Below are 13962 nucleotides of genomic sequence, written 5' to 3'. Positions count from 1 at the left end.
GTCCATCTTCTCAAAGGTACCACAAATAGCAGCTCCCTACCTACCTCTTGCCTTCAGGCCCCTACCCCCACCCGTCTTACTCCCCCTCCCCTTGCCCCGCTGGTCTGTCCCCTCCTGCACCCAGAGCTGACAGATTCGAAGGAACCTGGGGGCCCATGGAAGCAGGAAAGGAGACAAGTGAAAGGTAGGAGTGACCAGCAGTGAAAGGTATTTTTCTGTCTCCTCCCCAACTCCAGTCCAATTTAGAGATGACGGAATAGCAGCTTCAAATTCAACAGGTAAGGAAAAGTGCCATTTTATAACTTAGGAGGAGGTAGGCACCTCATTTCCTACCCATAAAGCCCCCAGTACAGCCCATCTTTGGGGACACCTTCAATCCTGTAGATACTGTCCAGGGATTGCAGAAAAAAAAAAAAAAAAAAAAACACTAAAAAATCTTTTACCTACAAAATTATAAGGTGCCTAACATTGCCTTATTTTATATATAATTAGCCAATTAAACTAGATAAAGTTACTTCAAAAGATTTTTTCATACTACCTTGAAGAATAATTTACAAGATGAAACTAGGCATTCTTTCTTAGACTTTGCCAAAATGCTCTTAAAAATGTCTGAAATACACCATTTGGAGAGAAGAATTAGGCATCATCTGGGGTTTTTTTTTCTCTCACAACTGCCCTCACCCATATTTTGAGGAAAAAAGAACCAAAAGAAGTGTTTGCCCCTCACAATGTTTGGTGGGTTTTTTGTTTTTTGTTTTTTTTTTTTTTTTTTTTTTTTTTTTTTTTTGCTGTGTTCCTCTTTAAGACAAACTCCGTGCTGTCAGGAGAGGCTTCTCTCAGCAAAATGTCTTTTCCTTCTAGAGCAGACAAAAGATTAAAGGAACCGCTGGCTGCTAGCCAGTTACCAAGATAAGGAGAGAAAATCTGGTCAGTCATAGCTTTTAACCCTCTCCCTCCTTATCTCTGTCTCTCTCATTTTCTATGGGCTGGACAGGTGCTCTTGACCCCCCTCAAAGCCCCTCCCAGCTTAGGCAGGAGGGGACGGAAGCGTGAGCTGCAGACAGCAGACAGCAGACCATGGCCTAACACTTGAAAAGAAGCCCTTGTCATAAAACTCTTTCCAGTTACTTACAAACGATCTCTTCCTCTATGGCCAATGCCCAGCTTGCTTACAGCAGTCTTCTGCTAAAAGCAACAAGACTGGCTGGAGGAAGAAGTAGGAAAGCTACAGTCCACAGAACTTGACCACTGATCGCCACGTCACTGGCGAGTTCACCGCTCTTTGGTAAGTAGAGTTAAGAATCCTCCAGGTAAACTAAGATTGCCAGTAGGAGTCAAATGTTCCCACCATGGCCTCCCAAAGCTCTTAGATCTCAAAGTACACACACCAGGAGGAAACAACATAATTTCTACACTCACGAGAGGCTCGCTATGTTTGAGGACTCATTCCCGGATCGCCCGTGTTCCAAACCGTAGACGAAAACAAGATTGGTTTTAGTTCGGTGCTTTAAAGTTGAGTGGATCCCCCCCCAACCCCCGCTTCGTCTGCGTTACAACTTTGATGTTAAAAAATTGACATTTTGGTCCGTTTCAGTGGTGTGTTCCTTTCTGTGGTAGTTCTCCTAAATGTAAGCTGTAACTGTATATAAAATACCAGTGTTCTTGGAGATAAGGTGCTAGATATTAGATTGTGTGTGTTCATAGATTGTGTCATCCTTCACATGGGTAGTTCTTACCTGTAAAGTTAATAAAATGCATGCAGAATTTTATGTGTGACCCACGCTTTGGTCAGTTTCTGAAGTAGAACATAGTACATTCGTTTTTAAAATTTTCCTTCTCAAACTGTATACTACAGACTGTATGAGATGGCTCCAAGGTGGGGTGGCAGGGACAGGTGCCTCTCATTCCTTAAATCCCTGATAGTCTCTGACGGGGGAGAACTTATTCTGGTACAACTGATCCTTAGTGGGAATTAATCTTCTTGGCTGAAGTCCTCACTGGCGGTTCTCCACAACACGCTTGGTTGTCCCTCGGGTGAATGTACAGAATGCAAAAACAAAAAAGACAATGCTTTCCCCCTCAAAGAGCACAGACCCCAGAATAGAGTCCTATCGGAGTCCTGTTGGCAGGATAAAAAAAAAAAAAAATACCGTACCCTCAAGACCCAACCAGTACCTGACCGTGAACGGACAGGACGCGCGTTCAGCAGATCTGCGCCGAGCCCATCCCCCCCCACCCCCCACCCCCCCGCCCAGAGCAGCACCCAAACCCAGAAGAAGGCTGCTCTGGGTTTTTCCTTTGCTTGGTGGCCTGAGAGGTGAGCTGGAGCACGAATGGGTAAATAAAGTAGTGGGACTCCTCCGGGGGTCACAGCTAAGGTGTTGGAGAATATTACAGTCGTGTATCAACAGCATTTGCATCAGACAAAAAGAGAGAACCATGAGTTTATTATATTTTAAGAACAAAAATATGAAAACAGAAGACTATGTATATATGTATACCCTCATTGAGAAATTTCTAAAACTGCCTTGAAAACCAAATTTTATGTGCTGCTGAGACTGAAAACCACAGAACGATGCATTCAGTCGAATACAGTTCTCTTTAGTATGTTCAATTTTGAATTTAAAATTTTCCTTTTCCTTTGGAAAAAAAATTTGTAATTTAAAAGTGCCTTTTCAAAGGATTGCCACATCACGATCCTGAGGCCAAGCTCCCGTTGGCACAACTTACCTTCAGGTGCACAAAAGGGGTGGGCTTTATCCTCCTGCCACAGCAAGAAGAGAAACCCCTTCGCACCCCAATCAAATTCATTAATCAATACTGTTAACACGGGCCAGTAGTCTCAGAGACTCTGCCCAAGGACAAGGTTTCATGTATTGGTTGGTTTAAATTGGATCCTTTCTAAAATGGTTACAATGCATTTTTTGCTAGACAGGAATAAGGGACCCCGGCTTGGGGAAGGCAGAGAGATTGATGTTTGTGGCTTAACTAAATATTATTAAGTAATGTTTGTGTTTCTTGAATAGGTGCTGTCAATCTGTCCTTGGTATTCTTAAATATGCTAAATAAAGTCTAATTTTAATGTGCATATGTGGTCATTATTCCGAGCTCGGTGGGAAAACAGTGAGGAAAACACACAACTAGGTCTCCATGCGTTTCTCTCTCTCTGGAAGGGAAGAGACGGGATAAACTAACTGTATTACGTGGTAGGGTGGAACATATGGGCTCCAAGATTTCACATCGTGCTGTCCCAATACAAGAAATATGCGACGGGATGGGGGAGCCATCCTGATGGGCTTGCTGGAAGAGGGGCATGTGCCTCAGTCCTCTGAATGAAAGGGATTTCAAAGTGACAGTGGGGAGGGCAGAGTGGAGAAAGGGCCGGGTGGTCTGTGGGGTTCCCAAATGTCAGCCTTCGTTCCCAAGGCAATGAGGTTTGACCAGGGGGAAGGGGAGGGAATAGCCCTCATACTACCCAGCACCCAGGTCACCCCCACTGGGCTCCTGCCCCTGCTGCCCCACTACTCGGGACTGGGACACCGCCCTTGGCACAATCCAGTCCCAGCCACCTCAGCTTAGCCCCAACTCACCAGGGGTTATGGAACAGGAGGGCGGGTGCATGTTCCCTGGAGCCCCAGGGTGAGAAAGCTATACCCGGAACACCAACCATGACATATGTAGACACAGGACACCGACGAGATAGTCAAATACGTCTGAAACCTAAGAGCCCACTCGTTCCTCTGGCGCTGACGTGCTTGCCTACTAGTAGCTCTTCCGTTGTCTCATCAGCAGCAGTTCAAGGAATTGCATACCCCGTGCTTCCCGAGTGGCATTCATGGCCCACGCTCAGATGCTCAGGGAGCTATTCATCTCCGTTTCAATCAAAGTAAAGTGCTCTTCTCCATTTTCACTCCAAAATCAAGCTAAATTCTGACTTACACATTGTATTTCAAGATGTTCAAAGATGGCTGCCATGAGGCCTGCATGCGGCTGCAAAAATAAATTTGCCCTTCTATTTCTTTTTAATACTTATTATTGAAGTAGAGGTGACCTACAATGTTATATGAGTTTCAGGTGTACAGCGCAGTGATTCGACAACCCTGTAGGTTACTCACTGCTCACCGCAATGGGTATGGTCACCCTCAGTCACCATACAACATTGTTAAAATATGATTGACTGTATTCTCTATGCTGTACTTTTCGTCTCCATCACTTATTTACTTTTTAACTGGCAGTTTATCCGTCTTAATCCCCTTCACCTATTTCACCCATCCCCTGTTCCCCAACCGGCTGGCAACCACCAGTTTGTTCTCTGTACCTATGAGTCCCTTTCCGTTTGTTTGTTCATTTTTGTTTTTTAGATTCTAGTATGAGTGAAATCATATGATACGTGTCTTTCTCTGTCTATTTCACTTAGCATAATATCCTCAAGGTCCAGCCAGGTGTCACTAATGGCAAGAGCTCATTCTTTTAACAAATTTGCCTTTCAAGCAAACTACTACCATCAGTGCAAATAGGAGGCCTTGTGAGCTTAGATAAAACTCCCAGGCAGCCAACCTGGTGGGAAGAGTCCCCCGAAGCTCACTATAACACTGCTTAGTTCAAAGTATTTAGAGGAGAATGGAATTGGTTCCGATGAATCTCAGAACAGCAATTACTCCTCTCAGGCAGGGCGTAGGGCTCGGCCTGACTTTGAGGCTGAATGGGAGGAGATGGAGAGGATCTGAAAATTCCACTGTCAAGAGACACTTTGACCTAGAGCCACTCCCTCTCTCGCCAGTCTGCTCCTATTGGCCTGGGGTCTGAGCCCTGATCCTTCAATAGAGACAAAGGCATCCTACTGGCTAGGGAATTACCTTCCTCCTTGAGGCAACCAGTCAACCTCCATTCACCTCCCCCCCCTCCTTCAGAACCGCAACTCTCTGAGCCCATCTGTCCCCATCCCAATCTCCCCTTCAAGAGCAATGGGGCTTCTTTGATCCCCACACACTCAAACAAGTACTCCTCAGCTTAAGGCGGGCTTTGAGAATGTTCATGAATTGAAGCTTGTGCATAAATAGTTTTCAAACATTTTCCTCCACCAGGAATATTTATCAATAAAATGTTATCACAGAAAATATATGATTTTCATGACTGCTTTCCCAAAATTGCAAGGTTGGAGAATATTTGTCATATGAATTCCTGACATTTGGGGAGTTATGACACCTGACTATTGTTTAGTCAAAGCAAATAAATTCCAGAAAATTGGCTCTCAAGATTTTTCATCTACACACAGCTACGTCAAACTTGAACATTCTCAGCCTCTGAAGGACAGCAAACAGAAAAAAGACAACCAATAACCAGAAATGCACAGATTTAATTAAGGTATAAAACAGCAGTACCTGGTATTTCATAAACTTTATATACTAAACCAAGGTGCAGGGCGCCTGGGTGGCTCAGCCTGTTAAATGCCTGCCTTCAGCTCAGGTCACGATCAGGGTCCTGGAATGGAGCACCCCCTCAGGCCACCTGCTCAGTGGGGAGTCTGCTTCTCCCTCTCCCCCTACCCCCATTTATGTTCTCTCTCTCTCAAATAAATAAAAGCTTTAAAAAAAAAAAAAAACAAAAAACGATGTGCATTGTTAAAATGGTCATCCAGGGGCACCTGGTTGGCTCAGTCAGTACAGCAAGTGACTCTTGATCTCAGGGCTGTGAGTTTGAGCCCTATGTTGGACGTAGAGCTTCCTTAAAAAAGTAAATAAAATAGGGGCACCTGCGTGGCTCAGTCAGTTAAGCACCAACTCTTGGTTTCAGCTCAGGTCGTGATCTCAGGGTCCTGGGATCGAGCGCCATGTCGGGCTTCCTGCACAGTGCAGAGTCTGCTTAAGATTCCCTCTCCCTTTCCCTCTTCCCTGCTCTCTCTCTCTAAAATAAATAAGTCTCTCAAAAATAAATAAATACATAAAACAAAATGGTCATCCAAATACAAGGGTGGGATACAGTCTATACAATCCATTTACGTTAGAAAAATTCACATTTTACCTAAGATTTATTTGACAATTGTTCTGATGCTGTAAACAAAATGAAGAAGGGGAAAAAAAAAACAATTTCATCTGAAAAGCCCGTGTGCTCAGCTTTCATTTTGTAAAGAAATGTGCCTCCCTTGCTCTAATAGCTTTCAATTAAATCTTTTTATGGTATCTTTTCAGGACAGTCTGACTTAGAATAAACCTGTTTTCAAACCAACCTGTTTTTTCCACATAATCAGTATTTTGTGTCATACAAACTGAGGCCAGACAAGGAGATTTTTGAGTGATATATATATTTAAAATGTGTACTAGGAAGCACATATACCTCTACAGATGCTCATATAGACATAGATGGATATATTCGAAAGCAGCGGTGATGTGCCTGGAAGCCTCTGGGGGACATTCTTTAATCCACTTTCACCACACTGTAGATTTTAGTAATAAACCAGAAACAGGAAAAAAAACCAATTGTCCCTGAAACAAAATGAAAAAGATCCTTGTTAACCAGACACTATAGCAAATCAGAGTAGCTTTCTCAAAAATGCAAAGCCTGTCAGTTTGGAGGTGGACTACTGATTCTCTAAATCTCCAGACTCATACATTATCCAATAAAAAATCACCAGGCTCTCTTGCTGAGCAAAGAGGACGAGCAGCAGGGCTGGAGGCAGCTGCCTGCAACAGGGTGTGAGAATCCGTTTGATTGAACGCTGCAGGTCTCTAACCAAAGCAAAAAATAAAAAAATTACAAAAATAAGTAGCTTAAGTTCTCTATTTCAAAAAGGATACAAAGAGGTCCAAGGCTAGTTTCTCATATAATAAACTTGGTATAACTTGCTTCAATTTAGAAAATGTCAAGAACTATTATCACTGGATGTAACAAAAGTGCAATAATCCGTTATTTACTTGCACACTCAGGACATAAATTAGTTTTATAAATCAAAGTTTTGTCTTATTAAACATGAGAAATATCCCATTTCTGGAGATTTATCCTAAAGAAATGACCCCATAGGGGCGCCTGGGTGGCTCAGTGGGTTAAGCGTCTGCCTTCGGCTCAGGTCATGATCCCAGGGTCCTGGGATGGAGTCCTACATCAGGCTCCCTGCTCAGCAGAGTCTGCTTCTCCCTCTCCTTCTGCCCCCTGCTTGTGCTCTCTCTCTCTCTCTCTCAAATAAATAAATAAGTAAATAAAATCTTAAAAAAAAAATGACCCCATAGAAGAAAAATTACATGCAAAAATGGTGTTCATAATACTATGATTAATAATATTGAAAAATTATAAACAAACCAAATGCTCCCCAATAGGTGACTTAGCTAAATGAGGGACTAAGTGCTCAATGAAATCAGATAGTCATCAAAAATGACAAATTTAACGGCTACACAGCAGCGTGGCATGATCTGTATAATACGGTGTTAGGTAAGCCAGATCGCAACTCACCAGTGTGAACCCTGTACACGCTTAAACCCGTGGACGAGACAGAGGAGGGCATGGGCCAACGAAGATACCCTTATATGTAGGGTGATACAATTCTGGGCAAATTTTTCTTTAACATAGGATTTCGTTGATGTACATGTTATAAAAACAATTCTCAGATGATATTACGGTTCAATGACTCAAAGAAAACTCTAACAGGAGTTTTCTTTTCCAGACCCTATAATCTAATGGGGCACCTCAAGACAATTCAATCATCTAGGAAAACATGTTAATCACAGAGAGCTTTAGGCAGGGTTTGGTCCCTTTTTCTTTGCCAGCTTCCAAGCTCCGAGTAACTTCCCATCCAGTGTACCATCATGCCACTTCCCTCCCAGCCTTCAAAGCTCCTTGGCAGGAGCCTGTGGCATAGTGATTAAGATCACGGGCTCTGGAGTGACATAAAGCTACTCGTTGGTTACTAGCTGTCTGATCCTGGGCAAGTGACAATCTTGCTAAACCTCAGTTTTCTCAGCTGAAAAACGGGGATGATGATACCTATTCGCATTTTAAGCTTCCTTTTCTGAATCCAACAACTTCTAAGGTTCAGGAGACGACAATGTGTAGCTACCACCACATGTCTCTGAATCTAAGACATTCCTGACTTCAATTTGCTGCATATTATCCCCATACACTACGGAAATGTCTGTGAATTCTCAAACTTTTTGACGCTCTACTTACAATACCCAACTTGTCTCCTACCCGAAACACAAAGTCCCATCAACTCTCACACTGTTCTCATAGGCAGCTGAGCTAAGTCCTCTGAATTCTATCCCCACCCAACTAACGGGATTGACCTGAGAGAAAAAGATAAGATACATTAGGGTGCCCGTCAGGGTACGCACTTAAGAAATGAGAGCTAGCATTCATGTTCTGATTTGGGGCTTGAAAAATATAGCCACATGGGGCTTATTTGACTAGTGTAGTAGTCCTCAACATCGCCTGTACCCTGGAATCATCTAGGGGGATTTGACAACTACTATTGCCTGGATCACATCCCCCAGAGATTCTGATTTAATTGATCTGGGATGCAGGCTAAGTATCAAGAGTTTTAAAATCTCCCCAGGTGATTCTAATACATAACCAGGGTTTCAGAACCTCTGGTCTAGCCTGCCTTTCTCCGTCTGTCCCCTCCTGTAAACAAACAGCGTTAACTATAAAGAGAGGTGGGGAAATTTCTCTTCTAAGGGCCACTGAACCACACAATTGAAAAGCAACTTAAAGGATCTGGAAAAATGGATTTTTTTTTCTACGACCCAATTGCTTCTACTACAGTTTGCGGGTAGAAAAACAGAGATGGGCCAGAAAGGGAGAGAATGGTCATTTTGGTGTCTTGGTCTAATTTTGCCTCAGGTCAGAGAAAATACGAAACCGATACTAGAAATGTCCTAGTTTCTTTCTAAGCTTCGTAACCTTATATCATTAGGTCAGGGGATAAAGGATCTTGATCAAGTCAAGCAGAGAAGCCCATATTTCCCCTTGTCCGGTCCCTAATTGCAACTCTGTAAGGTGAAGAACGCACAGCCTGACCCTGGGACTGCTCTCCAATACACATTTCTTCCGAGGCATTCTCAAAGTAGTCATTATATAGGCACACTTGAAAAAGAAGAAGAAACTAGCCAAATAAAACATTTTGAAAGTCCACCGCATTCCACTCCATACGAACAAACCTTGAAAGAGTCTTTCCACAGCCACTGTGGGGGCTATATTTCAATACACATTAATCTCGGAATTTGCAGCAGTGAGGAAGACATGCAGACAAAAGGTCTTCCTCAAGTTGGAAGGAAAGCCATTCCACAAAGGAATAAAGAGAAAGCTTGTCTGGAGAAAAGAGTCTTTGGGGCCTTGACTCCCTTCAGCCACGTTTCAGTATTCATGAAGCACTTTCTCTAGGCCCGGCCCTCGCTGGGTCGGTAATGAGAAGGACAGAACAGGGCTCTTGTAGGGAATGATCTCAGGTGATGGCCATCCTACACATCTCCACTGACATAGACGTCACAGTCTCCTCATCTCTCATCTAGAAAACTCTGGGCTCGCCTCTACTCTAGTCTCTCTCTCTCTCTCCAGTCCATCCTGTACTTGGTCAGAGTGACTCTGAGCTTTCCAAAGCACAAATTTGATTGTCATGCCTCTACTTGCAAACCTTTAATAGCTCCCCATGGCAAAAGCACTCGAACCCCTGAGTGTATCAGAAACCTTTTAAGCTGTTAAAAATAAACATCAGCAAGGATTCTGAGTCAGGGCTTCGAGATGGGCCCTCGGCACCAGCTGTGTTGGTTTTCAATCATTCCCACAAATGAATGTGATGCATACCCGCGTTGGTGTAAGCTCACAAGGCCCCCCAGGACCAGGCCCCAGCCTCCTTCGTTAGGACTTGTTCCTGCCGCTCCGTGCCTTAAATTTCAAACTCCAGCAGCCCCAGATTACGTACAGATCTCCCCATCCCATGCCTTGCTCAGCCTGTCAATTCCACCTTCAAATTGTAAGACTCAGTCTTCCCTCAAGGAAGTGCTATCACTTTCTCCAGCAAAGCTTTTTCTGACCTCCTTTGCCCTCCCCATGCCTGTGCTGGGCGCCCCAGTTCGCTGCTTCCACAAAGCCCTGAGCTTCGTTTTTAGGCTTCTTGCTACAACGCGTGGAATGATCTGTTCAGAGGCCTTCTCTCTCCAGACTATAGCTGTGAGGCTAGGGGTTAAGGCTTGTTCAGTTTTGTACCCCCGGTGCTGAGCACGTTGTGGGCAGATAACAAAGTTTAAACTGAACTGTTTGGATGAACTGCATAGCAGTGTAAGCTCCATGAGGAGAGAAATCTTCGTCCCTTTAAATGAAGTTTTGTTCACTGCTAAAGCCCCGGCCTCTAGGGCTAGTGCCTGACACCCAGTAGGTATTTGAGATATACTTCTTGAATGAATGGCAAGAATTTGGAGAGGGCATCACAGAGAAGGTCCTTAAAGTTGAACTCAGAGCCGTTTGAGGATGGGAGAAGTACTGGGACATCAAGGGTGTATGATCAAAGAATTAAGGGAACATCGGGCTGTCTGGCTGGCTCAGTTGGAAGAGCACGCCACTCTCGGCGTCATGAGTTCAAGCCCCATGTTGGGCATAGAGATTACTTAAGAATAAATAATAAACTGAAAATATTCTTTAAAACATTAAAAGAAAAAACAGAATTAAGGGAATATCAAAGAAAGCACATAGGAGAAAGAAATGGCAAAAGTAGGTGAGAGCCAAAGAGTGAATGCCAAGGTAAGAAGTTGGGAGCCACTGAAGATACAGAAGCCAGAGAATAAGATGACCAAATTTGTATTCCATGACAATGACAACAACGATGATAATAATGAGGAGGATGACATGTTGATTACTAAATACTTATATGCCTGGCTCTGGGTTAAGTGCTTACATGTGCGATCAGATTGAGTCGAAGTCTCTGAGGTCAGTGCTAGGACTTTCCCCATTCTATAAGGAAACAGGCTCGGAGGGTCTCTTGACTTGCCTTACAACACCCAGCCAAAAAGCAATACAGCTGGGCCCCAAAGCCAATTCTGCCCGATTGTTCTAGGATAGGGAGAGCAATTCGGGCTGAGGTGACCATGAACGAACTGCTTTGTGCAGAAAGACCTCAGAGAATGAGCAGCAGTTGGACAGGAAAAGCTTGGGGTGTAGGGAGTAGAAATCAATTCAGGTACGAGACGCCGTAGAACGTCAAGGACACAGCACGGGGTGCAGACTTGGCTTACCACGGCGGAAGGAACGCTTCCCTTCCTTTGAAATATTTCAGCATGACACTCAAAACTAGAAGAAGATAGCTAGCTACCGGAGGGCCCAGAGTTAGCATAAGTGCGTAACTACTTGCGCTGGGAAAAACAACGGGAGCCGCAGGTTTTCCATATCCTCAAGAATAGAGAGGACTCCGTCCTGCTCATTCCCGCAGCACCTAGCACGCAGATCCATACATGTAAACTGACACCAGAATGAGCTGGGCTTGAAGAAGTAAATGAAGTTAATTCCAGAGGAAAAACTGGAAGAACGTGCTTCCATTTTTCAAAGAAGGCTCAAAAGGGCATGGGAAAGACTTGAGATACTCGTTTCCATCGTCTATTCCCGAGGGCGATGCTGTGTTGTCTTAGATGTGCCAATCTTAGCTCTCCCAATTCAGAGCAGTCCACCTGATCAAACAGAGGACCACAGAGGAGATTCCACAGGCATTCTCTGGTTGTTGGCTTGGCCTCAGCTCAAGGAAAGTGCCTCTCTCTTGAGGAGGACATGGAGAGTTGTAGGTAAGAGAATGAGCTTTGGAGTCAGAGCAACCTGGGTTCGACTGAATTGGAGCTCCAACACTTACTAGCTGAGTGACCCCCAACAAGTCACTTAATCTCTCTGGGTCTCAGTTTCCTCATCCATACAATGGGAGTAATATGACCTAACACCTCGTGATAACTAGACAATTAGGTGAAAATTAAGTGACATAAATACATGCAAATAGTTGGCACATAGTCAAGTCAACAAAAAACAGTATTAAAAAAAAAAAACAAAAAACAGTATTAGATCTATGTTTCTGTATTCCCTATTAATACATTGCCAAGCCCGTAGAAGCTTAATAACTTTTTGTTGGTTGGTTAATGATTAGTATTAACATATCTTTATCCCCTTTTGATCTTTTGGCCTTTTAGAACTGAAATCTTTTAAGTTTTTTTTTATTTATTCATTTGACAGCAAGAGAGCACAAGCAGGGGGAGCTGCAGGCAGAGGGAGAAGCAGACTCCCCTCTGAGCAGGGAGCCCAATGGGGGGGGGGCTCGATCCCAGGACCCTGGGATCATGACCTGAGCCGAAGGCAGACGCTTAACCGACCGAGCCACCCAGGTGCCCCAGAACTGATGTTTTTAATAAGGCAGAGACAAGTCGGCATAGTAAAACACGAAAGGCCCACTACAGCTAACATTTGCGTGTTGAGGTAATTGGACTTTTACTTCAGTGTATTTCATCTTACACTGTGTGAGAACACGGATTCTTCACTTTAATTTAGTGGTAAAATATTATACAGTAGACATTCTCAAAACATATTGAGCTTCGTTAGGATTTTTAATGAATAAAAATATATTCAAAGCACAGACACTTAGTGAGAAAGCTACCAGAAAAGCACTCTGCACTGGGATAATACTTCTTCTGGGTCTTAAAAGCTGCTGGTACCAAACTGGCTTCAATCACTGCACAATGATTGGTGATTCAGTCTCAGATTCTAAACATCATCTTGATTCTTGAGACAATCAAAACTGTATTTGGAAAATAGCATTAACTCCTACGTAAAAGTGAGGTTCAAAAATAGTTCACTCCAGACCAGACTTTCTTAATGGTGGCACGACTGACGTTTTGGGCCAGGTAATTCTTTGCTGTAGAAGGCTGTTCTGCACATAGTAAGATGGTTAGCAGAATTCCTGGCCCCTACCCACTAGATATTTCTAGCACCCTTCCGGTCATGACAATTAAAAATGTCTCCACATATTGCTAAATATTCCCTAGGGAGCAAATTCACCCCTGGTTGAGAAACACTGGTCTAGAATAATAGACTGTGGCTGAATAATAGACCTTGGTTAAATGCAAACATTTTTCATTGCTTGCTTAAAATATACATCATCGCATAAAAGATTTCATTTACCACCCAACAGCAATGCCAAGGTTTACCTTAGGCTATAAATGCCATTATTATAACACGACATAGCACTTCAGACTTTTAGAAAAGAAATCCTAGGTGTTAGATCTTAATTATTGTGATTTTATGTCCTTCCTATCAAAATAAAACATTACTTCAATTCATTTTCTTAAGACTTTGACTCATTTGGGGCACCTGGTTGATTCAGTCAGTAGAGCTTGTGACTCTTGATGGTGGGGTTGTAAGTTTGAGCCCCATATTCAGTGCAGAGATTACTTAAAAATAAAATTTTTAAAAAAGACTTTAACTCAGAGTCCATAGTCTCTCATGCTTCAAACTGAGGGCTTCAGAGGGGATGGGTGGAAAATGGGATAGGCTGGTGATGGGTAGTAAGGAGGGCACGTATTGCATGGTGCACTGGGTGTTATATGCAACTAATGAATCATCGAACTTTACATCAGAAACCGGGGATGTACTGTATGGTGACTAACATAATAAAAAAATATTATTATAAAAAAAAGACTTTAACTCATTTGTTGATATCTAAAACAAAACTTGATGCAAATAGATAATCACTAACTATCCTCCAATCAGTACCAAGTACCCATAAGTGAACCATCAATGAGCATCCATTAGAAATCGGAGGAAAACAAGGGAGAAAAGAGCATAGCTTACTCGGTAATGCACAGACTTAGTTGCTTTTTTTATCTAGATTAACCAGCTGATAAACTAGTTTTTTAAAACCAGTTAGGATTTGGGGCAAGGCACCCACACTTAACTGAAATTTATTTATCTTGGTCTATACATTACAAGGTTTCCGTCCTGGTACCCTTTGAT

General features: G+C 43.2%; 1 protein-coding gene across 1 annotated transcript in view; it reads right to left on the bottom strand.

The window, feature by feature from the left end:
- Positions 1-5927: 5927 nt before the first annotated feature.
- The window catches only part of LOC103672843 (transmembrane 9 superfamily member 2-like), a 73379-nt gene continuing 65344 nt past the window's right edge, over positions 5928-13962 (bottom strand). Inside the window, exon 17 of the mRNA XM_040627818.1 lies at positions 5928-6482. Within this exon, the coding sequence (XP_040483752.1) occupies positions 6415-6482 (68 nt within the window). The 3' untranslated portion in view covers positions 5928-6414. The remainder of the gene's footprint in view (positions 6483-13962) is intronic.

The sequence above is a fragment of the Ursus maritimus genome, assembly GCF_017311325.1.
Source record: "Ursus maritimus isolate PB19 chromosome X unlocalized genomic scaffold, ASM1731132v1 scaffold_X1, whole genome shotgun sequence".
Taxonomy (NCBI): Eukaryota; Metazoa; Chordata; class Mammalia; order Carnivora; family Ursidae; genus Ursus; species Ursus maritimus.
This window is presented reverse-complemented; position numbering and strand designations above follow the sequence as displayed.